General features: G+C 45.5%; 1 protein-coding gene and 1 pseudogene across 1 annotated transcript; one reads left to right on the top strand and one right to left on the bottom strand.

Annotated features, from left to right (window-relative positions):
• Positions 1-18,386: 18,386 nt before the first annotated feature.
• Positions 18,387-22,967, top strand: LOC127754692 (putative disease resistance protein RGA3; annotated as a pseudogene).
• Positions 22,968-25,401: 2,434 nt separating this feature from the next.
• LOC127754691 (uncharacterized) lies at positions 25,402-26,805 on the bottom strand. The gene is made up of 2 exons (XM_052280264.1): positions 26,801-26,805; positions 25,402-26,716 (listed from the first exon to the last, which is right to left on the bottom strand). Exons 1-2 carry the CDS (start codon positions 26,803-26,805, stop codon positions 25,402-25,404), a joined length of 1,320 nt encoding a protein of 439 aa, XP_052136224.1.
• Between the last annotated feature and the right edge of the window lie 801 nt (positions 26,806-27,606).

Genomic DNA, 27,606 nt, shown 5'->3' with positions numbered 1-27,606 from the left:
GAGTAGGACTAATGACCTTTTTGGCGACACTCATTACTCTATTTGTGGTAACTTTGGTAAAACTCTTGAAACTAACATTAAGTAAGCATATAGGCCTATATTGTTAAATTTTCATGGCTTCTACACACTTAGGTAAAAGAATGATAGTATCAAAGTTAAGCAAAAATAAAGGCAAAGATCCATTATGAAACTCTTTAAACAGGTCAATAAAGTCATACTTTATGACATTCCAAAAAACTTGATAAAATTCAGCAGGAAAGCCATCAGGACCCGGTGCTTTATTATGTTCCATCTGAAAAATAGCCTCCTTAATTACCTTTTCAGTGAATTCCTGAGTTAAAGCCTCATTCTCCAAAAGAGAAACCTGAGGAATATCAACAACTCTACTCTCATCAAATTGAAGTAGAGATTCATCAGGAGGACCAAAAAGACCCTTATAATAAGTGGTAATATGCGATTTTAAATTTGCATCACCATCTATCAAATGGCCATTGTCCTGTAATTGAAAAATTCTAGTTTTCCTATGTTTTCCATTCGCAACTAAATGAAAATACTTTGCATTAGAATCACCCTCTAAAATGTCCTTTGATTTAGCCCTCTGATACCATTTGATCTCCTCCTCTCTCAGAATAGACGATAATCTATTCCTATAAAACCATCTAATATCCAATTCTTCCGGACTCAAAAGAGAAGTTCCTGCCTTTTTATCTAGCAAATCAACCTTATCTAAAATTTCTTTCTTTTCTTTTTTATATAAACCACTAGTATGTTTTGACCAGCCCCTAAGATGCTGTCGTAACCGTCGAATTTTTGCCTGCCATCGCTCCATAGCAGTAATGCCTTCGTCAGCACTAGAACAAATTTCCTTCACCATCTCAACAAAACCATCCTGTAATAGCCAACCAAGTTCAAACTTAAAACTATGTTGAGCATTACTCAGAGATGAAGAATTTGTATTCAAAAGTAAAGGGGTATGATCCGAGATATCCCTATTAAGAGCCACCACAGAAGATAAAGGAAATTTGTGTTCCCACTCTGTGGACATTAAAACCCTATCAAGCTTCTCATATGTTGGATTTGCTAGATTGTTTGCCCAAGTAAAATTCCTACCAGACATTTGAATCTCCCTTAGGCATAACCCATCAATAATAAGGGCCATCTATCATCATAATTATCATTGTTTTTATAAAAATCACTAAAATTTTGAACTTTTTAAAACTTTTGCATCATGCTGGATGTTATGGTTGTTATTGCTTGCCAAACTGTAAATCGTCTCAATGGAAAAATCAAATTAAAGATGCGCATCTAAATAATAAATACAATTAACAAAAAAACATTGTTATACAAATAAGTTCAAGCAATGTGCTATTGTATTAATAATGGACCCATTAGAATATTTTAATTAATTTTAGGACTATCAAAGCCCCCCCAATTATTTAAGTTAGTTTTGGAATAATCCAATATAGAGTAAAATCATTTGGTAGAGATATGAATAAATAAATAAACATGCAAATAAAATATTTGAATTCTCAAATCCAAAATATAGTGAGCTACATCTCAATTCCAAATCCAACCTCAACTATTTTGCAGATTAACCCCTCCCTTTCCTTCTTTTCCTTCTTTTTCTTTATTTTTCCAGCTGGCACTGTTCATTGCCCACCATCTGTTCGACCTGGGCCTACAGCTTCCTGGCCCAAGCTGCAGACATCTGACCGAGCGCTCAGGCCAACTTTGCCCCTTCCTCCCGTGTACCGCATCGTTTCCGTGCCGGTGCGCCGTCCCTTCCGTGCCGTGTCGCGCCAAAACCTGCGCCACACCAAGCCGAGCGAATCCTCTCCAACCGCTCTCCCGGATTCAACGCCTCACGTACGTCACCCCCTAGCCCTAGCCAACCACCCTACGCCGACGCCAAAAACCCGCTCTCCCCAAGCCACCATGGCCACGTTCGCCGCCTTATCCACATCCAATGATGCTCTCGCGCCGCTCTTTGTGTCTGATGGGTAAAACGGAGCCCGGTCCTCCAGCTAGAGCCCAGACCTGCAGTCCTATAGGTTATAGATGCGATGATGGAGCCATAGAACCTCCCTAAACCTGGGCCGTAGACAGCCATCGAGCGCTCCTGTCATCGACCTTATCCTCCACGCCATTCTGGCTTATCCCCAAGCCAAGCCCCCATAAAAACCCCATATCTCTCTGCCTTTTTCCTCGAAAACATTTAATCGAACACCTTGTGCGCATGCTTCACCATCACTGGTTGGAGCCGAAGCCGGCATAGCTGACCGCGGGAACCGTGGCTCGGGCCGCCTCTACTGCTGCTGTTGCCATGTATCAACGCCGGGTGCTGCTGGAACCCGAGGACCTGCTGTCGAACACCTGCGCGCTCGCCGCCGTCGGCATCCTCTGCTTCCTTGCCGCACCGCACCACGCGTCGCCGCATTTCGCCTTCTCACCGTCTGACGGTAAACCCTCGCGCCCATAGCATCCTCTATACCTCTAATAGCGGGCACCTGCTCCAGTTTGTGTGATTAGTGCCTATCGCCGTGCCTGCCCGGCCACCGTTCCGCCGCCAGCGAGCTCCCAGTGGGTAGACTATGTTGGATACTGTAGGAGGAGAGATATACTGCGTAACGTGGATTGATTGTATTGAGCCTCAGGGGGCCGGTATATATAGGAGTACATGAGGAGGAGATAAAGAAGGATTACAAATAAGGAAGGAATCCATACAAATCAATCCTATCCTAATACATCTCTAACTAACATATACTCTAACATCCCCCGTAGTCCAAGCGTGAGCAGCGCGGACACTTTTACTGGAGAAGAAACCGGCAAGAGTGCTCAATACGGATGATAGCCCTTTGTGCCATTGTCGATGTAGCCAAAGCGAAGGGTGCAAGGGAGCCGTGGTCGTGGTCGATGTAGCTGAAGTCAGGAAGCTGATGTCGAGGTAGCCAAGCCGCAGGATGTGCATGGGGCGCCGTAGAGTGGTCGTGGATGCACGGGAGGGTGTCGTGAACCAAGGTGTGCGAGGACGCGCTGGAGACGAAGACGGTGACACGATCGCGGTAGTCGTTGAGGAAGTTGATGCCGAAGAGCCGATGTAGTCGAACCGTGAAGGACGAGACGTCACACAGGGTTTGCCAGACCCCGGGACAACTCGAGACGAACACGCGCGCCGGTGTTGCCAATACCGCGCGAGCGAGACAGGGGACCATGTCACAACCAGAAATTCTCGAACCAGAATTTCTAAGCTGAATGTGCATTAAATCCCTGTCCAGGACCAGCCAGGGTACACAAACGACAATTGTTGACATACAGACCCACGTCTTACAAAAATATAAAAGATTACAAATGCAGCGGGAAAGATAGAAGCGAGCTAAACCGGGAAGCTTGACTTCAGCAGCGGGCGACTCCACTCCACAGGCAAACCTTGACGGCAGCGACGAAACCAACCTCTTTGAGACGGCTCCAACTGAGAAGAACTTCAACTCGGGTGTGGGGGAAAAGAGAGCAAGACTAAGTACTACCCACTGTACTCAACAAGTCATACCGGAAGAGGAGGTATGATGCAGGATATAACCAAAGGAAGCTAGGGGTTCTTTTGCACAAAGCAGGCATTTCAAAGCAGTAGTTGAAAGCAGTAAAACAGCTGTAGTAATTAATCAATATTAACCAATCACTGTCCAACGCTACACCACGTTGCAACAGGCCCAACCATCCACCTGAACTACACCAGTTCATTAAGCTAAACTAGGGGTGAGACTAATCACGGTGAATCTGGTTGATTGCCCATAACCGCGGGCACGGCTATTCAAATAGTTTTACTCTGGCCAGAGGTGTACAACTGTACCCACAAGACACGATTCCACACATGTCGCCATGCCCCGAAGTATCACCATGATACTGCAAAGGGGGAAATCGTGACAAGACCCTCCACATAACCCTCCCCTAACCATCCACACCACGCTAAGGTTTCACCCCCACCCCTCAAAAGGCAGTGGGCGGTCCCCTCTTGCGCCGCGGTGAATCCGGCAGCTGGACAACCGGACACCCCGGCCGACCCAACTCCATCACGCCCACCCTCGCCACCGGTGCCTAGGAAAGGGTCGAGCTATACTTCAGACCAAGCAGTTACCCACTCCCGCTTGTGGTAAGCACGGTAAGTCTCCCAGGGTTTCCCGTGAACCGGTCCTTAATTGCTATGGGTGCGACCAGCAAAACCATGCACCCACAGCCCACCATTCAGTGTATTTTAATTAACTAACACCATTGCGGTGGCACCAATCCAAAGCTATTGCCAATAATCAAAGTCTATGCTTTAATGTGATCCCCTTTTCGTGTACTAGTAGAAATAAGCGTGGCTAAGCATTTCCTAAACCAACATCTAGTCATTTTAATACCCAAGTTGTCAATGGCATAAGGAAATCAATATATGGCTGAGTAGTAGGACCCATCCCACATGATATTGTAAAAGAATGCAACATTTAATAGAAATGCGGGATATTGGTAAATTGGGTACAATATGTTCAAACGTATTGCATGACTTGCCTTGCTCTCGAACTGATGAGACCTCAGCAACGTCTTCGAGAAACCGTGGATCGACGAAACGGCCGAATTCTATGCGACAAACAAAGCACACAAGCAAAACATGCTATAAGACTACTGAAACAGGAAACAAAACCAATTTTAATGGATTCTTTGCATTTTTCTTGATTTACTGAGACTTGAATGGACTTAAACGGAGCTCGGATGAATTACTTATGAATTTTAGAAGATAAACTGTGTTTTTACTAATAAAGAAAAGTCCTTAATCAATTTATTGCGCAATAATACCCAGGGCTGACGTCATCAAAGGAGGGGGGAAGGCGCCGGCAGGTGGGCCCCGCATATCAGCGGCTCAAGGCGGCCGGTCCACCGTGGACCGGGACCACGCGGGTGGTCCACCGCCGGTCCACGGGACCGACGGTCCGGATCGGCCTCAAAGGCGATCGGACAGCGTGGGGGAGGCGGCTAGGCACGGCTCGGCTCGGCTTCAAAGCCGACCGGCGGCCATGGCGGCCGGTGGCGACACGCGCGGTCACCGGCGGTGACCGGCGGGGCGGGAGACGGCGGCGGCCAGCGCGAAGGCGGCGGTGGCGGCGGCCGAAGACGACGGTGCACGCGTGGAGGGCAGCGGCGCTCATGGGAGGGAGGGGAGGAAGGAGGAGAGGGGATTCCACACCGGCGAGCACAGCGGCCGACGTGAAGGAAGAAAACTGCGGCGACGACCGGCGATGCCGAGGCGCGGACGAGCGGCGGCGGCACCCTAAGAGAGAGCAGAGAGGGGTTAGGGGAAGGGAAGGCGACCACGGCGGCTTGAATTGCCGGCCGGAGATGGAGGAGAGAGAAGGTCTCACCGGCGCGCGAGGAGAAAAGGGCTCCGGCGTTGTTCGGCGGCAACCAAGCGGCGGCCGAGGTGCGGGCGGGCTCGGTGAGCGCGACGGCGGCGACTGCGCGGCGCGGCGGTGGCTATAGTGGCGGCGGTGCGTGGCCGGAGACGGCGGTAGGCGGCAGCGCTAGCGGCGAGCGGCGCGGCGACGATAGGAAGCATGGGAGGGCGCGGCGAGTGCGAAAAACGAGAGAGGGGGACGCGGGGAGCAATTTATAGGTGCGGGAGGGGGCGGACGTGGCCAGGGAGGTGGCCGATTTGGCCGGCGACGTGGGGGTGGAGAGAGAGAATGGGGGGATTCAAAACCGAATCCCGCCCTCTCGGGCGCGCGCGCGGGCCGGGAGATGCGGGGGAGAGGGCGGCGACATGGGGAGGACGTGGGAGCGACGCGGTGTGGGCGTGGGAGGAGCGGAGGAGGCGGCGGCGCGGCGGTTTCGGCGGCAGCGGTTGGAGCTCCGGCTCCTACGGCCGGAGGTGGGAGACGACCGACAGGTGGGGCCCACCTGTCGGCGTCCCAGAGAGCGGAGGGAGGGGCGGCTTGGGCCGGCCCACAAGGAGGAGGGGCCGCGGGAGAGGGATGGGCCGACTGCCTAATAGAGAAAAAAGAAGGAAAAGAGAAAGAAAAAGAAGAAAGGATTTTTCTCCTGGGATTTAAAATTGCACTTTGGTGATTTTTAATTGGTTAAAATTATTTACAAGGCTTTGAAAATTCCACTAAAAATCTTGTTAATGCATTGGAGCATGGGGAACTCAAGAAAAATTCCACCATGCTATTTCTGATTATTAATTGCATTTATTAATTAGGGATTTAGCTCTAGGTTAATTAAGATAATTTCTTCGGGCAATTTATTTAACCAATTTTTAAAGCAAGAAAAGGGGGGGAAACTTCAGGGTGTGACAGACCACCACGAATCATATGCCAATGTCGGAGAAGACTAGCAGAGAAGGCCTCCAAGACGGTCGCTGCGCGAGAACGGCGTAGAGGGAGAATTGCCGGAGCAGCACACAGTTGCCGGAGAAGAGCGAAGTGTAGTCGAGGAAGATACGGCGACGCTGGCGATGAGTCATGCTGGACGAAGTAGAAGGCGAAGTAGCGGGACCAATGGCCTGGACCGCGACGTCGGTAGCCATGTAGAGGCAGCTGGACCACCAGCCTAGAGCGGCGATGGTGGCAACTTGGAGATGCGGCGGCGATGCTCGAAGTAGAGGAAGAAGGCCCTGAGCGGCTGACGATGACCAGTGCGGACAACAAAGGTGTCGATGTGCAAACGGCGATGAAGACGACGAAAGCAGCGAAACTGTGGTCCGAGAGGACAACACAGCTGCAGCTCCATGTCGATGCAGCGACAAGAACATCACCGGTAGTAAGGCCACGCTGAGGAGGGAATCTCTCAATGTTCCAACAACCAGTGGAGGTGGACCACGGGCAGCGGCACTACGGCCCGAGGGGGGCGACGCAGCGGCAACCCGAAGCTTGATGGCGTAGACGCGTGTTCGATGACGATCGGTTGTAGAAGTCGTTGTAGCCGGGTGCTGGAACGGGTGATCAGTCCGTCGATGCGCGGGGCGGAACGATGTAGTCGAAGCAGAGTCAATGCCGATGTCAGAGACGCGCAGATGTCGATGAGACAGTGGGCGACGCAAACCCGCTCTCTGAATGGGAGGGGAAAAAAAACAAAGGTACAGCAACAGCAACAGCACGGTAGCACCATGTCTAGAACACCAGAACCCTCCATGCATGCCGGTCAACGAGCCCTCTACAGTCTGCACCCATCTTCTCTCTCTCTTCCGTTTGCTATGTGCAACAGTGCAAGATGACAGGAAAGAGAAACAGATAGGCAGACTGCAGAGAGAGCAAGTAGCCGACGGGTAGAGGCCGGCTGGCCGGCAGTGACGAGAGACCCTAGGGCGGATGGCGTGCTGGCCCGACGGGATCTCTGGTTCAGCCGCGCACTCCCTCCGGCGGCGGGCGGTGGCGGCCGTGAGCCCCCCATGTCGGGACACTGGCATCTGCAGGGGGAACCCGGTGGACGACAGCCCGTGGACCTCGGCGCCGTGAAGAGCGGGGGGATCCCGCGGATGACTGCAGGGCAGCGCTGGCGACCCGACGACGACCCGCGCCACACATGGAGGTTGTGGAAGTGCAAGGGCCCCTGCTGGCAGCGACCCGAGATGGGGACGAGGAGGCGCGCCGGAGGCGGAGGGTGGAGTTTCCGGGGCACGAAGGAGATCCGGTGACCATCGGCGCCGGTTGAGTCTGAGGAGCTCGAGGCCGGCCGGAGGAGAGGCGGGAGCCGGCGAGGGGCCCTTCCCGGCAGCGAGGTCGACGCTGGCTCTTGTTGATGACGTGGACGACGGTGCTCGGCCATGGAGGTAGATGTGATCTGCTAGCCGCTGCATACATGATAACGCGAAGACGACGAAAACGCCTGAGGAGATCGATCTCCCCTAGGACGACGATGACAGCGATGCACGCTCGACGAAGGAGGCCCCGGCCGAGGAAATCAAAATCGATCCCGGCGGCGAAGCACAACGACTCAAAGGAAAAGAAAAAAAAACGGGTGGCCGCCCCCAGGAGCGAGATCGCCTCCCGGGGGCGACGGCAGCGGAAGCGATGAGCGGCGGCCCTAGGTCGCCCGCTCTGATACCATGTTGGATACTGTAGGAGGAGAGATATACTGCATAACGTGGATTGATTGTATTGAGCCTCAGGGGGCCGGTATATATAGGAGTATATGAGAAGAAGATAAAGAAGGATTACAGATAAGGAAGGAATTCATACAAATCAATCCTATCCTAATACATCTCTAACTACCATATACTCTAACAGACTATCCCGGGAGCTCCCTTTCCTGTCTAGCTAGTGAAACGGAATCACCAGACTCCGTGGATGCTCGTGCCCCCATCAATTTGGCCGGATTTCATGCCAAGCACCAAAGCCCCAAAATGTTCCGAGCCCAGACCATGGTGGTCCTTGGCTTGACTGCCGTTCACGCCCCGCCGTGCGCCTTGGCCGCCGGCGGGAGGTCTCCGGAGTTCCGTCGCATCTCCCCTGGCCACCCCCGAGCTTCCCTCGCCCCTCCCCGGCCATGCCCAGCCACGCGCAGCCATGGCTGCCTTGCCTCACACTGGCGAGAGGTAGGAGACGATCTCCTCAGCCCTCTGTGGCTGACAGGTCGGGCCCACTCCTATTTCCCTCTAGAAAAATAATTCGCTGAAAAAGGAATAAACCCTGGGTCCCGCATGTCAGTCGAGCTAGCTGTGGATAGGATTTCGGATTAAAAACAAATCAATTAGGAACAGTAACTTTTCGCTATTTATCGGATTAATTCAAACTTGAATCTTTAAACTAGCATAACTCACTCATTTTAACTTGGAATTGAGTGAAACTTGAACCTAAATTCATATAAATTCATAAGCTTTCCAATAGTATATAATTCACTATTCAATAACATATATTTATATTTATAAAATAAAATAATCAATATCAAATGATTAGATAATGGTCAACTTAAAAATGTGCTCATAATTAAAATAGACACTCCACTGATAAAATAATAATACAGATGATTCACTATAATTATTTGTTTGACCCTAAATCCATCCAACAATAGAACCTTTAGTATATCACCATTGTGTTTAGATAGATGCATGCGTAGTCACATAACCCTTCCATAACTCAATAGATAGATCAACTCCGAATTAACGAAATGTGTATCCCATTTATACTATGATGATTAGCCCCTAAATAAGCCGCCATGATAAGCCCCTAAATTATCCGTTAGCAAACAAGAGTAGTATGAACAGCCCTAGGTTTGACCCCAATAATTATAATTTGCTTGTGCATATTTGCTTGTTGTTTGAATATTGGTTTTTCTCGCGTATTGTAGAATTGTATATCGGTTAGTCGTGAGGCAACGTATGCAGCTTCCAGGAGGTAAAGGTTGATTAAGATTATATCAAGAATAAGAACTATCCTGAGCAGGCAAGTCATCACCCCATCCCTTGAGCATGTTGATCCCAATTGCGAAATTGTTTTGTTTACAAATAAAATTGCATGCAATGATGAATATACTACCTATTATTATGCCATGCATTTGATTATTGTTTACCTCATTATTCCCTTGTATCCATAATTACATATGAGTCCCTAGTCAATTATGACAAATGCTTAGTAATGCTAATTTAGATTCATGCATTCTCATATTTGCCAAATGATTTATGCTTGGGCAACGACCTTGGGGAAGGTAGTTGAGATACGGCATGTGAAGACATGAGCACCACATTGTCATGACATTGATAAGATGATTTGTGAAAGAAAAATTAAAACTAAACAAATATTTTCGACTGGGGTGGCTGGATGACTTGGGTGGAGTCCGATAAAGGCTAGTGTCGTCCCTGGTCAGTTAAGGACCGAGCCATGAAGCTAAGCATAAAATGACCCCCGTACAACCGTACTTCTCGAATGGGTATAGACCTAGGGAGTAAATAGCCGAGCGGAGGCAGTATCCCTGCATAGTGGTTTCTTTTAGGTGTGTGAATCGACAAGCAGTCTACTGGCGGATGCCCGGTAAGGATGGCCAGAGACTGACTTGACAAGACTACAAGAAGACACCCAAGAGAGGACAGCCGACATGGAATGGGTTCAACTACAAGAAGCAATGTTAGGAATGCGTGTGTTTTTCCCCTCCCGGGAGTGCCAGAACTCCTCTCACTGCTGGAAACCGTGTACGCCTAGAGTGCATGAGGACTTAAGTTCATGGAGCGGGTACTGCCAATGTGAGGTTATTGAAAAGCTTTGCCGTGACGCGTCTCATGTGTTGGGACGAGGCTCATGTGTTGGGCAGTTGTGGAGTACGGGTAAAGTATACATCCACTGCAGTGTGAGTAAACCAAATCTATTCGAATAGTCGTGCTTGCGGTTATTGAGCACCAGGACGTGTATTACACTTGGCTAGACTCTAGATTCTTAAACTGAATGGGTGGGATGTTGCATGATGATTTTGTGCTGGTGGATCAACTTCTCGAGAGGCGAGAAGGGGTAGACCCCAAAAAACCATGACGATCAGTGGCGGGAAGCTATCCTTGGGAACACAATGGATGGTGGACAGAACCGTCGCTGTTTAATGAACAATGGAGTTAAAACTTGATCAGTTTATGCTAGGTATTAGGTTTGTGAAATGATATTTGAAAACTCAGCTTTACGCAAAGTAACCATAGCCACTCCTTGTATTATCCTGTACATTACTGCATTTTGTGTGGTGGCTTGCTGAGCACTTTTGTACTCATTGTTGCTCTATATATATCTTTTAGCAGAGTGTTGAAGAGAAGCCCTTGTTAGTACACTTGCGTACCTAACATGATGATCGGAGTGCGGTTCCATTTTAGGTCTGGTTCCCTAGTCGAGTGCTTGTGGCATGTCAACCGGGCCCTTGTATTATTTTTTCTTCCGCTGCTGTTCTCTGATAGTTGTTAGCCTACCTGGCCCTAATGTAAGCATTTAACTCTCTTAGCCTGAATTCATTCATGATATGTTGTGATTCGGCTATGTATGTGTGTACCAACTACTGATCCAGGGATTGATACTGATAAACACAGAAAATTTTCGATTTTCAAAATCGGGGGTCGACACATCACATGTTGAACCGGCTCACCATGAACCTGAGAGTGCTTACCACCTCCAATTACCGAAGCAGAAGGAGCAAGAGAAAAAGCACCAAAAGCCCTTCCACTAGGTACATAACCACCAGCAGGACCACCAGAAGTAGAACCACTACACCAGAAGTAGAACCACTAGAAATATTGGAGACCACTGCCCCCGAACCTCCTGTCTGAACCCCACCTCCATCCACCTTTAACCTATCCTGTTGGGCGTTTCCTTTTCTTGACTCAGCAATTTTAATTGACGAAACAGTCCCAGATGCAATAGCCGATGTAGCACCCAGCACACCACCAGACGGCAAAGGATTAGACCCATTCGCGGGCCCAGAAGGACCAACCCCAGCTAACCTGCCACCGGGAGTAGCACCAATCGCTGGGAAGCCAGCCTGCATCCCACTACCTGACACACCCCCACCGGTGGACAAAGCACCAACCGGCAAACCCCCAGTCGGCAAGCCACCACAAGCCATCTGCAACCCACCACCCAGCACACCACCGGTCAGCAAAGCGCCAACCGGCAGCACACCTCCGCTAGCAGCCGGAAAAACAGGAGCAAACATCCCTTGTACAGCACCAAAGACCAGATTACCAGCACCAGCGCCACCTCCATCTGGCCGAGCAGCAGATCCAAAAGGAGCCTGGAACCCAACACCATTAAGGGTGTGTTTGCAAGAGCAAGTTCCCAACATTTCCCTCTCTTTTTCCGTGCACACGTTTTTTAAACTACTAAACGGTGTATTTTTTGCAAAAAGTTTATATACAAAAGTTGTTTAAAAAAATCATATTGATTCATTTTTTTAAAAAAATTAGCTAATACTTAATTAATCACGTGCTAATGGGGCCACTCCGTTTTCCGTGTATGGGAGATGGGTTCCCAACACCCACCTCCAAACACAACCTAAATCCACCTCCACTCGGACCAGCATTGAGACCAAAGCCACCACTCCACCCATGACCTCCACCGGTATTATTCCATCTACAACCATGAGAGAAGTCATGGCGAAACCCAGGGCGACCGCCTGGGCTCCCTCTCCCGCGGCCACGCCCTCTTCCACCCGGAGCACCGCCATGTTGATTTCCAACACCAAATCCCGAATGAAACCCGCGTGCATAGCCTCCGTTGCCACCATTGCCGCCTGCACCAAAACCCTAACGGTGATTCCGCTCCATCGCCGAACGAGCAACAACGGCGTATGAGTGAAAGGGGGAAGGCGATAACGAAGTACTCGTCACCCTACCCTTGCACCGCGCCGTACCAGTTTTAGTGAAAAGAGATACCAATCCAGGAGTGGGCTGAAACGAAATAACAAGTTTTGAGGCAGGGAGACTCTTTGGACTTTTTGGATTTTCAAAATCAAGATTCACCGGTAGTTCAGGAAAGCTTTCCAAACTCAAATCCGCTGACCGAGAAGCCAAACTAAGCGGATTAGAGGTGGACACTGGATTTTGCATGCCCGCCGGAAGAGTTTTGTTTCTCACCGACAAAAGCTTACCACCATGAATTGTTGAAGGAAACACCGACCAACCTTAATTACCTTGCAATGCAGAAGAAATAGCTGATCCCAATGTTCTTGGAGGAGATCGTCTTGGAGAAGGAAGAGGACCACACCAAGCTTTGGTAGCGCTCTCCAGCGATTCCTCCTCCTGCAATTCCTGCAAAACAGAAAAAGGGGAACCTTGTGGAGAACCAACGTTAATTTCTTGGTCAGAGGACGCATGCACCCGCTTCGGCTTGATACAGGATGCTGCCGCCACTTCCACCATCTGCGCCAAACGGAACCGAGCAGCTTCATCCCTCTATTGAGACGACGCACCCGCCAGCGAGGTGGAAACCTTGTTCAGCACACTAGAAGCAGCTGCCCCCGCCGGAGCCAATTAAGGTGAGGCGCCATCTACCATTACCACCTTGTCTCCTCATTCCATGAGGCAACAACTGGAGGTCCGACGGCACACCTCACGGCAGCCAGCGCCTACCCGAGAAGCCACGGCAACAGGCCATCACCGTATCAACCACCGGCGGCACACCTTACCGCCGAACCGAACACGGGCGACACACCTTACCGGAGGCACACCTCAGTCGCCTCCCAGACGCCTAACAACCTCTCCGAGAAAACAGCATAGTTGCGACTTTTATAGTAGTAGGCTATACTATTAAACTGGCTCTAATTGACTATACTATTAAACTTACTCTAGTGACTAGTAAAAAATGAATCAATTGCTCGATCGATCACTTCCACCTTTGATTATCTGCAACCTCACATTGTTGTCATGGGTAATGGCACCGGCATTAATTGATTTGTGCGACCTCCGGCCGCCTGCAAGTATTTGAATATGCTTTCGCCCACATTAATCGGTACTCCTACATGATTTGAGCTGCGTGAACAATCTTTAATTAAACTTGGACCGTCAAGAAGATCGCTATGGAGGCTGTATTGTATAGGATCGATAGAGAAAGATTCTCTGATCACTCTCCCCTTCCCGCTGCAAACAATTTGAAAGCATACTACTCCCTCTATCTACTTTACTTTTGATAGGTATATTTTCAAATCTGAAAAATTTATTTTTGTTAGGCATATTTCAGTCCAACAACTTATCATCTCATTAGCAATTGTTTACTATAGAACCACATTGTCAAATTATAGAACAACTAGGAAGGTAGCCCGCGCGAATGCGCGGGCATGCGTCGTACACTAAATTTGAGACACTTATAAGAGCGAAATTTTAACTGGAAAACATATGCCACAATTTCTCCATTGTTTTCGTCGGCATTAGTTTTTATAATTTTCTAACGTATTAGCGATTTATATTATATCGTATTTAAGTGATATCTATAAGCAATTATTTATAAGAAAATTTTGCTACAGGACACTGTTTACATGTGGTTTTAGCCCTAGGACACTGCCCAAACTTACTTTTGGGGGAAAACACTCCATAAACATGGTAATTTATCAGTGGATACCGTGCCGATTAAAATAATAATTTCCGGTTGAAGAGGAAAAAGAAATCGCATGGAATGTCAAAAATGCCCTTGGGCCCACATATCAGCTCTCCTATCTCTCTTCTCTCTATCCCCTCCTTCCAGCTCGTTCGCAACGGCCTCGATCGCACTTCCCGCTTCCACGAAGCCATGCGGACCATCCACACTGTCGTGGTGGTGGCTGGCGATGAAGGGGCGGTGTGGCGAGGCGAGGATGGTGCTCGACCGGACGTCGGACACCGCCGGCTGAGGCCGAGCAGTGGCTGCAGGAGATCGAGGATGTTGTCGACGCCAGCTCCATCAGTGGCAACGGCGGCAGCACGCGTCGGCATATGGAAACAAACGATCGAACACATCACCGGCGGCACACACACATATGGATGGATCAGCAGCAAGCTGCACAAGCAATAGCAATACATCACCAGCGAGAACACGAGCCATCTGCATGCATCGATGGCGGCGGCGCACTTCGTGTTCGTCCCGCTCATGGCGTAGGGCCACCTCATGCCGGCGGTGGACACCGCACTGCTGCTGGCCTGGCGAGGAGGATCGAGGTCACGCGGGCGCAGGCCCCGGGTTTCTTCCGCGTCCCCGGGTGGGTCAAGTTCGCCGACGACGTGGGGCGCAGGTGATGGGCGGCGATGGTGCGGCGCGGCCATGCTTGAGCGCTGGCCGGCTCGGCGCGGTGTGGAGCATGGAGGCAAGGTGGAACGGAGAGAGGCGGCGTGGGAGGAAGAAGGAGGTCCTCCGGCGGCCACCGGTGCCGAGTAGGCCGCACACGCTCCGGGTGTCGCTGCTGTCACCGAGCAAGCCGCGACCGGGAGGAAGAAGAAGAAGGGAGAAAGAAAAGAAAGAGAGGAAGACAGATGGAGAGCTGATATGTGGGCCCAAGGGTATTTTTGACATTTCACGTGATTTCTCTCTCCTCTTCAACCGGAAATTATTATTTTAATCGGCGCGGTGTGCACTGTCAAATTACCACGTTTATGAAGTGTTTTCCCCCAAAAGTGAGTTTGGGTAGTGTCTTAGGGATAAAACCACACATAGGTAGTGTCCTGTAGCAAAATTTGCCTTATTTATAACCTTCTTCATCATTTGAAAACATGTGTAAAGTAGAAACCATGTCAACGAAAGTAAAAGTAAGTGTAAAGTAAAAGTAAGGTTTTTTTAAATGCATATGTATTATCATGGTTTATTAGAGGATGAATTCGGTGGGACATGAAGCTCCACTAAATTTTATATAGCCTAATATGATAGATTTAGTTTGAGAGATGGTCCATCTATGAATATTTCATGCAGAGTGGGTAAGAGGTTCTACGAAAACTAACATGAATACAATAATGATAAAATATAATTGCACAATAATATTTTTGAAATGTGATGTACCATAAATACACACTTGTTTTTCTTAGAAATAATAGTTCCATCGGTTTAAAAGGCATAGGAGTATTCTAGAAAATGTAGCTTAAAAATTATGGTTGTATTAATATCCAACGTTATTGCGAAGTGGACGCAGCTCATCTCGTTAGGTTCCTTGTGGTGTAACTTGCCCACTCGGGTTAAAGTCCTAGACTGACAAATTATTTCAGTGATAGACGATGTACCCTTCGACAGTGCGGCGCTCGTGGTGACTTTATCAATCTCAAAATATGTGGGCCCAGTCTCTCAAAAGTACTCATAGGGGTAGGATGTGTTAGTGCGCGCGCGTTCTGAGCGCCTGCAATTGTACCTTGTTTTTCAAAAAAATATCCAACATTATTGACTATTTCTCTTTTAGTTTAATAGATAAAAAATAAGGAGGGGACAATGAATGTTTTGTGCGTGTGAGGGCGAGGAGGCGGACGAGATTTTATTTTTCTATTTTTGTAAATGTTTAAAGTGAAAGCTGATTATAGGGTGTTTCATTTTCTAAGAATTTTTAAGGCTATTTCTGTTTTTTATATGACATGACACTTGGCGACTTAAGACTTTTTAAAAAATAGATCTAATAGTTAAAATAATGGATACATAAATTGATTTTTCTTAGAATTTTAGGACATGATATATGATGTTTTTATGAGCGCTCTAGATGGAATTTAATTGATTTTTGTTATGTACAATCACTATAACGTAATACATAAGTTCAATTATTTTTTTTGTTATTTATTTGTCAAGTAAACGATGTATTTTAACTTTTATATAGCAAAATATAGCTAGTGTGATCTTGATTTATTATTTAGTTATAAATTAAAGCGAATAGCTATGACTATTTCTATTTTATGTTAGTTAAAAGTAGTAGTAAAGGAGATAATGGAATTGGCAAGGAGAGGTTGAGAGAGTCATATGGGGAGGGTAGAGGTGTACGTATACCAGGAGGATGGGTGGAGATTATTGTTTTTAACATAGATTGAATAGGACCTAGATTTGAGTTATCTATTTTTGTTAATACATTTAGTGGGCAAAGAACTAAATATGCTTCCATGTGATAATTTTTAAATTTAAATGTAGTTAATATCAAATATAGTCGTAATATTTTCATTATACACATCTAATTTAGATAAGTTTATTAGGGACGGGTGGATGTTGCTCGTATGTATAAAGATTCAAGGAAGGACGGTGCGTAGTATGTGCGTACCCGGGATTTTTTTTTCCACAATCCGGAGGATAGTAGTACGTATTGTACAAGTGAGAATATTTTTCAATTTTTTTGGGTGAACAGTATGTATGTATGTTTCTCTCGTACCAATTAGGTGGGACTGTGTCAGGGCTAGTCCTTCTTTCTTAATCATAATTACGTTTTTTCCCTTTTTTTTTTTTTTTTGCTGTGAGTAGCAAAGTACGAGAGTACGTATATATACATACAACTATTCATTTTTTTTTTACCGGGGAGGTTAGATGGGGTGTATTCTAAATAAACATAATCTAATGGTTTGAAAATAGTAGGCCCACTGAATTAAATGAAAATCGAAGATTAGATGTTTTTTCTTTTTTCTCAGGATTTGTAAGGTTTTCTCTAACAAATATCAGAGTACCACGTGACAGTTTAGGAGTCTTTATAGAAGTGATGTAATATATATATATATATATATATATATATATATATATATATAAGATAAGTATGCCATGTTTTCTAGAGATAAATATAATAATTAAAAATGGTGGGTCCACCGATTTATTATAGTATATGATCATTAATTTTCTAATAATATATGAATAAACAAACACATAATATATGAAAATATATTCATGGTAAAGTTGGTAATGTCATTTTGACATATTAGTATTTTTAAACTTAAAGCAAATAGTTAATATGGATGCGAATTAGTTTGGTTTTTATCTAATCTAACTGAGAAAGAAAAATAATGGAAAAAGTAGTACGGTGGGGATACTTACTTACACGTACATGATCGATGTGCGGGGTTTTCAAGATGGAGTGATGTGGGGTTTTCAAGAGATAATAAATTAATTTGGTAATTATTTTAGATAGATTTAATATTTGAAAATAATAGGTCTAACAGATTAAATAAAAACCGATGGCTTGTTATTTTGGTTTTTCTTAGAACTTTTAGGATTTATTAAAACGTCACGTGGTGATCTAGAAGCGTTTGTAGAAGTGTTACGGGATGATTTAGAAGCGTTCGTAGGAAGTATAATAGATTTTTTTAGTAGAACTTAAATTTAAATTATTAGTTAATTTTTCGTCAATATAAGTGAGAGAAAAAAAAGGAGTAGGGGTGGGGGATACGTACGTCACGTACGTGGAGAGTGGTGGCACGGAACTATGTGTGGGGTTTATAAGAGATAAATTGATTTAGTAATATTTTGAAATAGATCTAATGGTTAAAAATAATAGGTCCACCAAATTAAATGAAAATTGACGGCTAGATGTTTTGGTTTTTTCTTAGAATTTCTAAGATTTGTTAAAGCACCACGTGGCAATCTATGAGCGTTTGTAGGAGTCTCACGTGGCGGCTTGAGAGTGTTTGTAGGAAGTTTAATGGACTTTTAGTATATAATTTAGTATATAATAGATAGATTAGGCTTAAAAGATTCGTCTCGTAAATTAGTCGTAATCTGTGTAAGTAGTTATTTTTTAAGTTTATATTTAATATTTTATGCATGTGTTTAAACGTTCGATGTGACAAGGTGAAAAATTTTAGGGTGGGATCTAAACTGGGCCTTACAATAACAAGGACTTGTGACAGGTCAAACTCTGCGACTGGCTAGAACACATCGCATAAATCTAGCTAGGCTTGCACAAACAAACCTTGAACTTGAAGAGCATACGCGCCCAAAATCCCAGAGCGCGAGAGCTTGCTAGCTAGTGCAGAAAGAAGAGCAGCCATGGCGGAACTCGGTGGCTTGCTTAGTGCTGCCGTCGTCAAGATGATTGGTGACAAGATTGGTTCCGCCATTGTTGATCGGGTCATGATGCAGTGGAACTTAAAGGACGACCTAGAGGACATGGAGATGGCGTTGGAGTTCGTGATGGCTTTGCTCGAGGACGCCGAGGCGCGGTCCATCAAGAGCAAGGCGGTGCGGCTGTGGCTGAAGCGCCTCAAGTTCGCTGCATATGACATCTCTGATATGTTCGATGAGTTTGAAGCCGACCTCTTCACCAAACAAGCTGCAGCAAAGGTTTTGTGCTGTCTTCCTTCCAAGATACTAATAATTCAGTTTTATGATTTTTATGCTGCCAAACAAGATTTATTGTTTTTAATTTACACACACTTCATGATTCACTACTTAGAAAAATGATTTCCCAGACAGCCAAAACACAAAAGCACTGCTATTTTATCGCATGTGGGCTAAAAGAACACATGTATGAAAAAAAAGTATTTGGATGCTGTTCAGTTGAGGTCCATCAGTAAAAATGGATATTCGCATGTTGGCCTCTAGCTTTTTCACAGGCGGGCATTTCTATTTCTCTTGTCTGCTTCGTGTAATAGCTACCCCTCCACTCATATTTTTTCTATCCTAGACTTCTCGCCTCTCCCTTTTAATTTCATTGTGCTCTCTCTCTCTCCCACTTTCTCTGTTGCTTTTCTCTCCTCTCTCTCTCACCCTCCTTTCTCCCTCTCACTTTCCCACTTGCCCTCCTCATCTCCCCCACCCTCCACTCTCTCCCACAGCCTCAAGTGGCAACGGGCGGCCACGGCAGGAGTGGCGGTGGCGACCACAACGTCGACTGTGGTCTCGGACTAGCCAAATCTGCTGCCCCTAGCCCCTAGAGGGGCCAATCCTCCTCTGCCGGCCACGGGAGTGGTTGGGCCTCGCCAGCGACGATGTCAACAATGGCAGCGGCTAGGGTGATGACAATGGCAGCTAGGGCGAAGATGATGATGGCAGCAAACCACACGAGGACAGATCTAGCGGCGCTGGGCTTGGGAGCAACGGATTATTATATGGACTGCTTACCTTTGATCACATGTGTGACCACCCTTTGAGTATATTGAACTGTGTTCACTACTACATAAGTGCCGGTTGTATACTATCACACAATCATTCACACAAGTCACATGATTTTTTTCAACCCATATTCATATACATGTGTCAAGCAAAATTCGAACTCAAGACCTCTCACTTCACACGAAGTCAACTTACCATCTCATCTACAAAACACTTTTTGTCCGGGAAACAAATACTATTGTTTTGAGACCACAATCATCCGAACTTATAATCCATATTTAATACCATAGATAAGCTCAAATAAAAAGTTTGTCAACTACAAAAATGTAGATATCTTCTATATCTATAACTTTTATATAGGTTTCGTCTCCATCTGATATCGTATAGAATTTTAAATATCCACTCATGCAAATAGATTTGAGACATTGCAACATATTTTTGAACCACCGAACGACCTTAAATCGAAAAGTCATCAACTACAAAGTTGTAGATCTCGTCGAGTTCTACTAATATATATATATATATATATATATATATATATATATATATATATATATATATATATATATATATATATATATATATATAAAGTTTACCTTCATCCAATTTTATATGAAAAAGTTAGATAATAAAACACACATATATGAGTTAGGTCATTATATGTGCCGGTTCATAAAAAAAAAGTACCTATGCTACCACACTTATAGGTACCAGATTATTATAAGAAACAATACTTATGTGATGTCCATAGGTACCGGTTTGTTATAAGAACTGGCACCTATAATTGTTGGTGTCGGTTTTTGTTATAAACCGATACCAAGAAGTTGTTACAAGTACCGGTTTTAAGCAAATCGGCACTTATAAGGTCGGTCCGGTCTCTATGGGGTGTTCTGCAGTAGTGATTATAATATTATATGATATTAGATAGCAATTATTAAAATTGCTAATGGAAGTGCATTAGTAGTACAAGACACCAAATATGTACACCCAGCATATATCAGGCATTTTCCTCCTGTTCTGAGCCTCACATGAGTGAAAAGTTATTAAGAACTGGAATATACATATACCATTATGTGTCGGTTCTCACTAATAATAAAAAAACAGTTAAATAGGAGGACGGCTTTATGTTTAGAACTACCAGCACTTACGAAGATACTCCCTCCGTCCAAGAAAAATCCATTCCTAGCATCCTAAGGTGGAAATAGTGGAGAGTGAAAATAACTAGAATGCTCTTAATTATTGGAAAAAGTAGTAAGAGTGATAGATAGGTGAAAAGAAAACTTCTCGTTTTATGTGCTGAGAGTAGTTAGGATGGTAGAAGTTGGTTGAGTTGTGTTGGACGGAGTGAGTACGTATGTGCTTGTGCCCATTTTAGAACTGGCATTAACTATCATGGCTTATTAGCACATCTTTAATTAGGGGATGCTGGTTCCAAAACATGTGCTTCTTTCGTCCCAAAATTAATTAATTTTTGGGAACGAGTCTACATAAACATATGTCGCCTTGACAATCGCCAGCCCTAGGTTGTAGCCAGACTTTTGTCGTGCAATGGTTGCGCGTGTACGCTTGTTTAATTATTTTCTTGCTTCGTTACATTAGGGCATCAGGGCATGTACAATGGTTTTTATTAGCGGTCTCTTTTTATTGTTATGCAAGCATATTTGGTGACGTGGAAGAGAGAGGAAGAATGAAAGAGAAAGATAGTTGCTACGCATGACAACGGTGTAGAGTCGACTCTTAGCATTTATTAGGAAATTTTTTTGTTGCATTGAGTCTAATAAAGGAAAGATGACTAGTAAGAAAATATTTTGGTAAATTAATGGTTAGAGACTGTACTGGCTTAACTATTGTAACGTGATAGCCTCTAATTAACGTAGAGACCATACCGGTCTCTACCTTTGTACTTGCCCTTACTGGCTATAGAAAAATAATATCTAATTTGAATGAAACTCAACGTATTCATTATGGATTGTTAGATTAGAAGCTATCAACGGATTTGGCTCACTCCAAGTACGGCAGAAAATCTCTCATTAGTGACGTCCATATAATACCAGTCAAAGTCAAAGAGATCCGATCAATATATTCATTGAATACCAGTTAATTAAATAGATCGGATCGTTAGTGTTTATTTACTTTTGATGATTAACAAAAGAGGACTACTAGGGTGGTCTTCAATTAGTACAAGAAATGTTTTTATATTTGAAAAAAAAAGTATATGTACTGTTTTGTGCTACTTTACAATCTAACGCGGAAACTATAGAACTTGCAGTGTACAACCATCACATGTTGTTTCACAGTACGGCCCAAGATCAAAATGGCCAATAAGTTGAAGGAGATGACAGTGCAACTAGAGAAGATCACAAAACTGCACAGAGATTTCAAGTTCAATTTCAGCTCCGATGTACAGGAAATACTTCCTGGTGGTCGGCTGGCAACATCACCAGTGGTGGAAGAAGCAGAAATCGTCGGAAGGATTGAAGAGAAGAAGAAAATAGTTGCTGATTTATCAAGCAAGATCTTGACACATGGTTTCATAATCCTTTCGATACATGGCTTGGGAGGAATCGGCAAGACAACCTTAGCACAGTTAATTGTCAGTGATGAACAATTTAAAGAGTACTTCCTGGTGTGGATCTATGTGTCTGAGGTGTTCGACCTAAAAAAAATTGAGAACTCAATATTTTCACAACTCTCCAAAAGGATTCCTGTGATGACCGATTTGGAGACGGCAACAGCTAATATGAATATTCCTATTGTCTTGGATGATCTTTGGGAGAAAAATGATTTTCAATTAGACCAGTTGAAACTCAAGCTACAAGCCCTCCTCAAGTTAGCCAAGGTGATTGTCATAGTTACCACACGTGAAGAAGCCATTGGTAAGAATGTTGCAGAACACATTGAACCCTACAATGTAGAGGGCTTGACAGATAAAATGTGTTGGCATATAATCAAACACAAAAGCGATTTTGTGAACAGAGATGACAAAGAACAGTCGGAATTGGAACCCATCGGAATGGAGATTGCAAGGAAGTGTAAAGGTGTTGCATTGGCAGCTCAATCCATTGGGTACACATTACATTTCAAAGGGCCTGGTGAATGGGAGTCACTGAAAAACAGTGATATTTGGAATTTATCTACCTCAGAAGATACATCTTCATCAACACATCATGTGCTTGCATATCCTTGAAGTTAAGTTATGTCAGAATGAATCCATGCTTGAAGATGTGTTTTGCTTATTGTGCAATCTTTCCGAAAGGCCAAAAGATAATTAAGGATGACTTAATTCACCAATGGATTTGTCTTGATTTTATCAAGCCATCAAAGGTATACTCACCCAGACAGATTGGTGAGATGTATATTACTGAACTTTGGGGAATGTCGTTTCTTCAACCTCCAAAGTTATCATTTGTAAGTTACCTCATCTTCTTACCAATGGAGAATTATTCTATTATATTCACCTTAATTAATGGAGTGATTTTACGGTTATAGAGCAAGTACAACAATCATGTTATTTAGGAAAAAGTACGAATTACCCCCCCCCCCCGAACTATCGCGATCGTCCGAATTACCCCCCTGAACCACAAAACCGGGCATTCTTCACCCCCCAACTATACAAACCAGACGAATTACCCCCCTCGACCCAATCAGCGGTGGTTTTGGTCTACGTGGCGTACGTGTGGCAGTCCAGTCAGCATTCTATTTATTAAAAAAAATGTGGGACCCACCTGTCTCCTCCCACTCTTCCTCTCTCCTCTCCCTCAGTCTTCCTCTCCCTCTTCTCTCACTCTCTGTCTCACTCAACCTCTCTCACGCGCACGGCAAGCAGGGCGGAGGGGCGGCGGCGGCGGCGAGTGCGACGGCGAGGCGAGTGCAAGGCAGGGCGGAGGGGCGGCGGCGGCGGTGAGCTCGGCGGCGAGTGAGGAAGGGCAGAGGGACGGCGGTGGCGGCGAAGCGAGCACGGCGGCGAGGCAGGGCGGCGGCGGCAAGGCGAGCGCGGCGGCGGAGGAGGCGAGGCGACGGCGAGGCAGGGCGGCGGCGGCAGCGAGCGCAGCGGCGAGTGAGGAAGGGCGGAGGGACGGCGGCGGCAGCGAAGCGAGCGCGGCGGCGGAGGAGGCGAGGCGGCGGCAGCGGCGAGTGAGGTAGGGCGGAGGGACGGCGGCGGCGGCGAAGTGAGCGTGGTGGCGGAGAAGGCGAGGCGGCGGCGAGGCAGGGCGGAGGGGCGTCGGTAGCGAGGCAGGGCGGAAGGGCGGCAGTGGCGGCGAAGCGAGCGCGGCGGCGGAGGTCCACGCCGGCAACGGGATGAGGACGACGACGGATGGGGATGACCAGCTTGCTTGTCCAGGCGCCCACCGTCACGACGCACTTAGCGCCGTGGAACTCCTCGCCGCCGCTCGTCTTTGCGAAGACTCCGGCCTCCCCGTCCTTCTTGACGACCTTCGCGCCGCCTCGCCTCCTCCTCCTCCGCCGCCGCCCCTCCGCCCTGCCTCGCACTCGCGCTCGCCTTGCTGCCTTGCTGCCGCCCTTCCGCCCTGCCTCGCTGCCGCCGCCGCCGTGCCTTGCGCTCGCCTCGCCGTCGCACTCGCCGCCGCCACCACCCCTCCGCCCTGCTCGCCGTGCGCGTGAGAGAAGAGAGAGAGAGGAAGAGTAGTGAGAGAGAGAGAAGAGAGAGGGGGAAGAGTAGGAGGAGTATGATAGGTAGGTCCCACATTTTTTTTTTAGTAAATAGAATGCTGACTGGACTGCTACGTGTACGCCACGTAGACCAAAACCACCGCGGATTGGGTCGAGGGGGGTAATTCGTCCGGTTTGTAATGTTGGGGGTGAAGAATGTCGGGTTTTATGGTTAGGGGGGTAATTCAGACGACCGCTATAGTTCGGGGAGGGGTTAATTCGTACTTTATATATAGAAGATACATTAATGCTTCCATAGAACTTTTGCGTATGTGTGGATGAGAGAAACACGAGGTGCTTAAAATAACCGATAGTTGGCTATCCTGAAAAAATAAACGCACATGATCAGGAGAGATTGAAGTGGAGATAACCGTATGGCTTAAGTATTATAATAGTTATAGTTAGTTTTATTCTTACGATCTCATGGGTTACAAAATAGAGAATCTATTTTATAGCACTGAGTTTGTTTGAGTTCAACAATTTGCTACTGACATTGTCTCTTTCTATAATATATCGACGACTCTATCAAATGTCTACAATACGCCATTGTGCTGGGCCTTTTTTTCAAAAAGTACCCAAAATACCCTTCGAGACATATAAGATTAACAATTGATTTATCTCATTAGAAGTTTCAAAAACATATGAAAATTGTTATGTGGTCTCATTACACAATGTAAGTTTGTATACATGTTTCAAGTTTTCTCTGGTATATTTAGTTTTTAGAAAAAAATATTTTTATGTGGTATATGAGAGAAAATTTGTTTATACGATAGTAAAAAATATCTTATATAGTGTATGAAAGGTGATTTATGGTAAAAACATTAATAAAAAGTATTTTATATAGCATATAGCAAATGAATTATATATTTTTCAAAAAATATAAATGTAAAAAACTCGAAACTTCTAAAAAATCTTCCATGTTGTGTAAGAGCATCTCCAGCAGTAGCCCCTACTTTCGAGTCCCTAAAAGTTAAATGGGGGCTGCCCTCAATGTTTTAGGACCCTAAATATGTCTTTATGTCTAGCAGTAGCCTCCATATCTTAGCCCCTATTTTTTTTCTCTTTTATTTTAGTATAGAATTTATATTTATATCTAGTTTAACACATAGTAATTTAAACATAAATAATTCTAGCGCATGGAATTCAACCATATTCAAATTTGCAATTTCAAACACCACGATTCAAAATTGAATTCAAAATTTTCAAACATGAAAATGATATATCCTAGAAGCAAATATTGAACATAACCCACACATGATAGAAAATGCAATGAAACAAACTACCGAGCACCATGAAGCGCCCACAAATGTTCCACAAGATCATCTCGAAATTGCTCATGTATCCGTCGGTCTTCAATTTCTTTATGTATCTTTAGAAATTTCTCTAACACAGGTTTATTACGTCGTTGGTATTCCTCCTTCGTCAACACCTCACTGTCCTCCTGATCATAGTCAAAATCTACATCTTCATCTCGCTCATTGTCAATGATCATGTTGTGCATGATTACACAAGCTGTCATTATGTACCATAGGGTCTCTGTATCCCAAAAGCTAGCAGGACCCCTCACCATTGCAAAGCGGGCTTGTAGAACACCAAATGCTCTTTCAACATCCTTTCTCACTCCTTGAACTTTTACATAATGTATTCTCTTGTTACCTTGTGGATTAGAAATGGTCTTCACAAAAGTGGCCCAAGAAGGGTATATGCCATCAGCAAGATAGTAACCCATGGTGTATTTATTTTCATTCACCATAAACTCCAACTCTGGAGCTGTCCCTGATGTAAGCCTTTGAAAGAGTGGTGATCTCTGTAGTACATTGATATCATTGAGAGAACCTGGTAGTCCAAAGAAGGAATGCCAAATCCACAAATCTTTAGATGCAACAGCTTCAAGAATCATGGTTGGCCCATCCACATGCCCTGAGTATTGTCCTTTCCAGCCTGTTGGGCAATTCTTCCACCTCCAATGCATACAGTCAATACAACCTAGCATCCCTAGGAACCCCCTTGGAGTGTTTATAGCCATCAACTTTGCAGTGTCCTCAGTAGTTGGTGCCCTCAAGTATTGATCAGCAAACACATCCACCACAGCCTTGACAAAGTGCTTGAAAGCTTCTATCATGGTGCTCTCTGAAATCCTCACGACTTCATTAAGACTATCGGCTGGAATATCATATGCAAGCATGCGAATTGCACCATACACCTTCTGCAATGCAGTGGCACCGAGAAGACCCACTGCATTTGGTCTCTGCCTGAAGTAGTCATCATGAGCCTCCACACTAGCCACGATGCGCAAGAAGAGCTCCCTTGACATTCTGAACCTCCTCCTAAATAATTTTGCACTATATACAGGAGGATCTGCAAAATAATCAGCCACTATGCGTAAATTGCCAACAAACCTGTCCCTATGAATTATCTCACGACCTGGGACTGAACCACGACGCTTTCTTTTGGTCCTCTTATGCTCTATGTCTGTAAGAAGAGCAGCTGCAATGTAGTAGTCATCATCGTCAGACAACTCCTCCTGATCCCACCAATCGGTAATGAGATCATCGTCGTCGTCATCGTCGTCGTAGAAATCCATGTAAAAAACACTGCCATCACAAGATCATAAAATTAATAAGAAAATTTAGAGCATATGCACACATCCAACTACACATACACGGTACAGAGTATACCCCATATACAGTATGCAACATTCAATCTATGAAAAGCAGTGGAATCGTACTAGTACAGTACCACTTACTCCTGTATATATATATATGGTTCTAATCGATCCATTGCAACAATTGTACAGTGCTACTAAGTATAAATACAGTGATATATTCACCGTGTTTAGATCCAGCTTTTCTTCAAACTTCCAACTTTTCTATCACTTCAAAACTTTCTTACACACATAAACTTCCAACTTTTTCATCACATCGTTTCAATTTCAACTAAACTTCTAATTTTAGTGTGAACTAAACACAACCATTACTAGTTGAGAATTTAGATTTTTCTTGCCGACAAAGTCCACTACAATTCTCCAAAAAAATATTAAAAACAAGTCAGTCTCCACCAGAACCATCTACCACCACATGTCCACAAGTGTCAAGAACAGAGTTATTCAGAAAATTGATTAGTACTCTACCACTGAACCCCCGCACCACATGACCTACTTAGAGTTTCTCCAGAAAAATCAATGGGGGCAGGAGGCCAGCGTGGGGGCAGACGGCGTGCAGGTGGGCGACGTGTGTGCGGGCAGCCTCGGAGGGCACGCGACGGCCGGCGTGTGGCCAGGCAGATGGCGGGAGATCGGCGGCTGGGCATGCGCATGGACTGCCGCCGAAGGCCTTGAGAACGGCGGGCAAGAAAGGTATGGAAAAGTCTTACCTTTCTGGGGCAGTCTTGACGGAGGTGCTGGGAATTCGTCGGTGCTCGCCGGAGAAGATCCGTCGTCGCAGCCGTGCGGGAATAACAAGAAAATGCGCGAAGCAAAATTATA

This window comes from Oryza glaberrima, chromosome 11 (assembly GCF_000147395.1).
Source record: "Oryza glaberrima chromosome 11, OglaRS2, whole genome shotgun sequence".
NCBI lineage: Eukaryota > Viridiplantae > Streptophyta > Magnoliopsida > Poales > Poaceae > Oryza > Oryza glaberrima.
The sequence above is the reverse complement of the archived record's forward strand: the minus strand, read 5'-3'. Positions and strand labels throughout refer to the sequence as shown.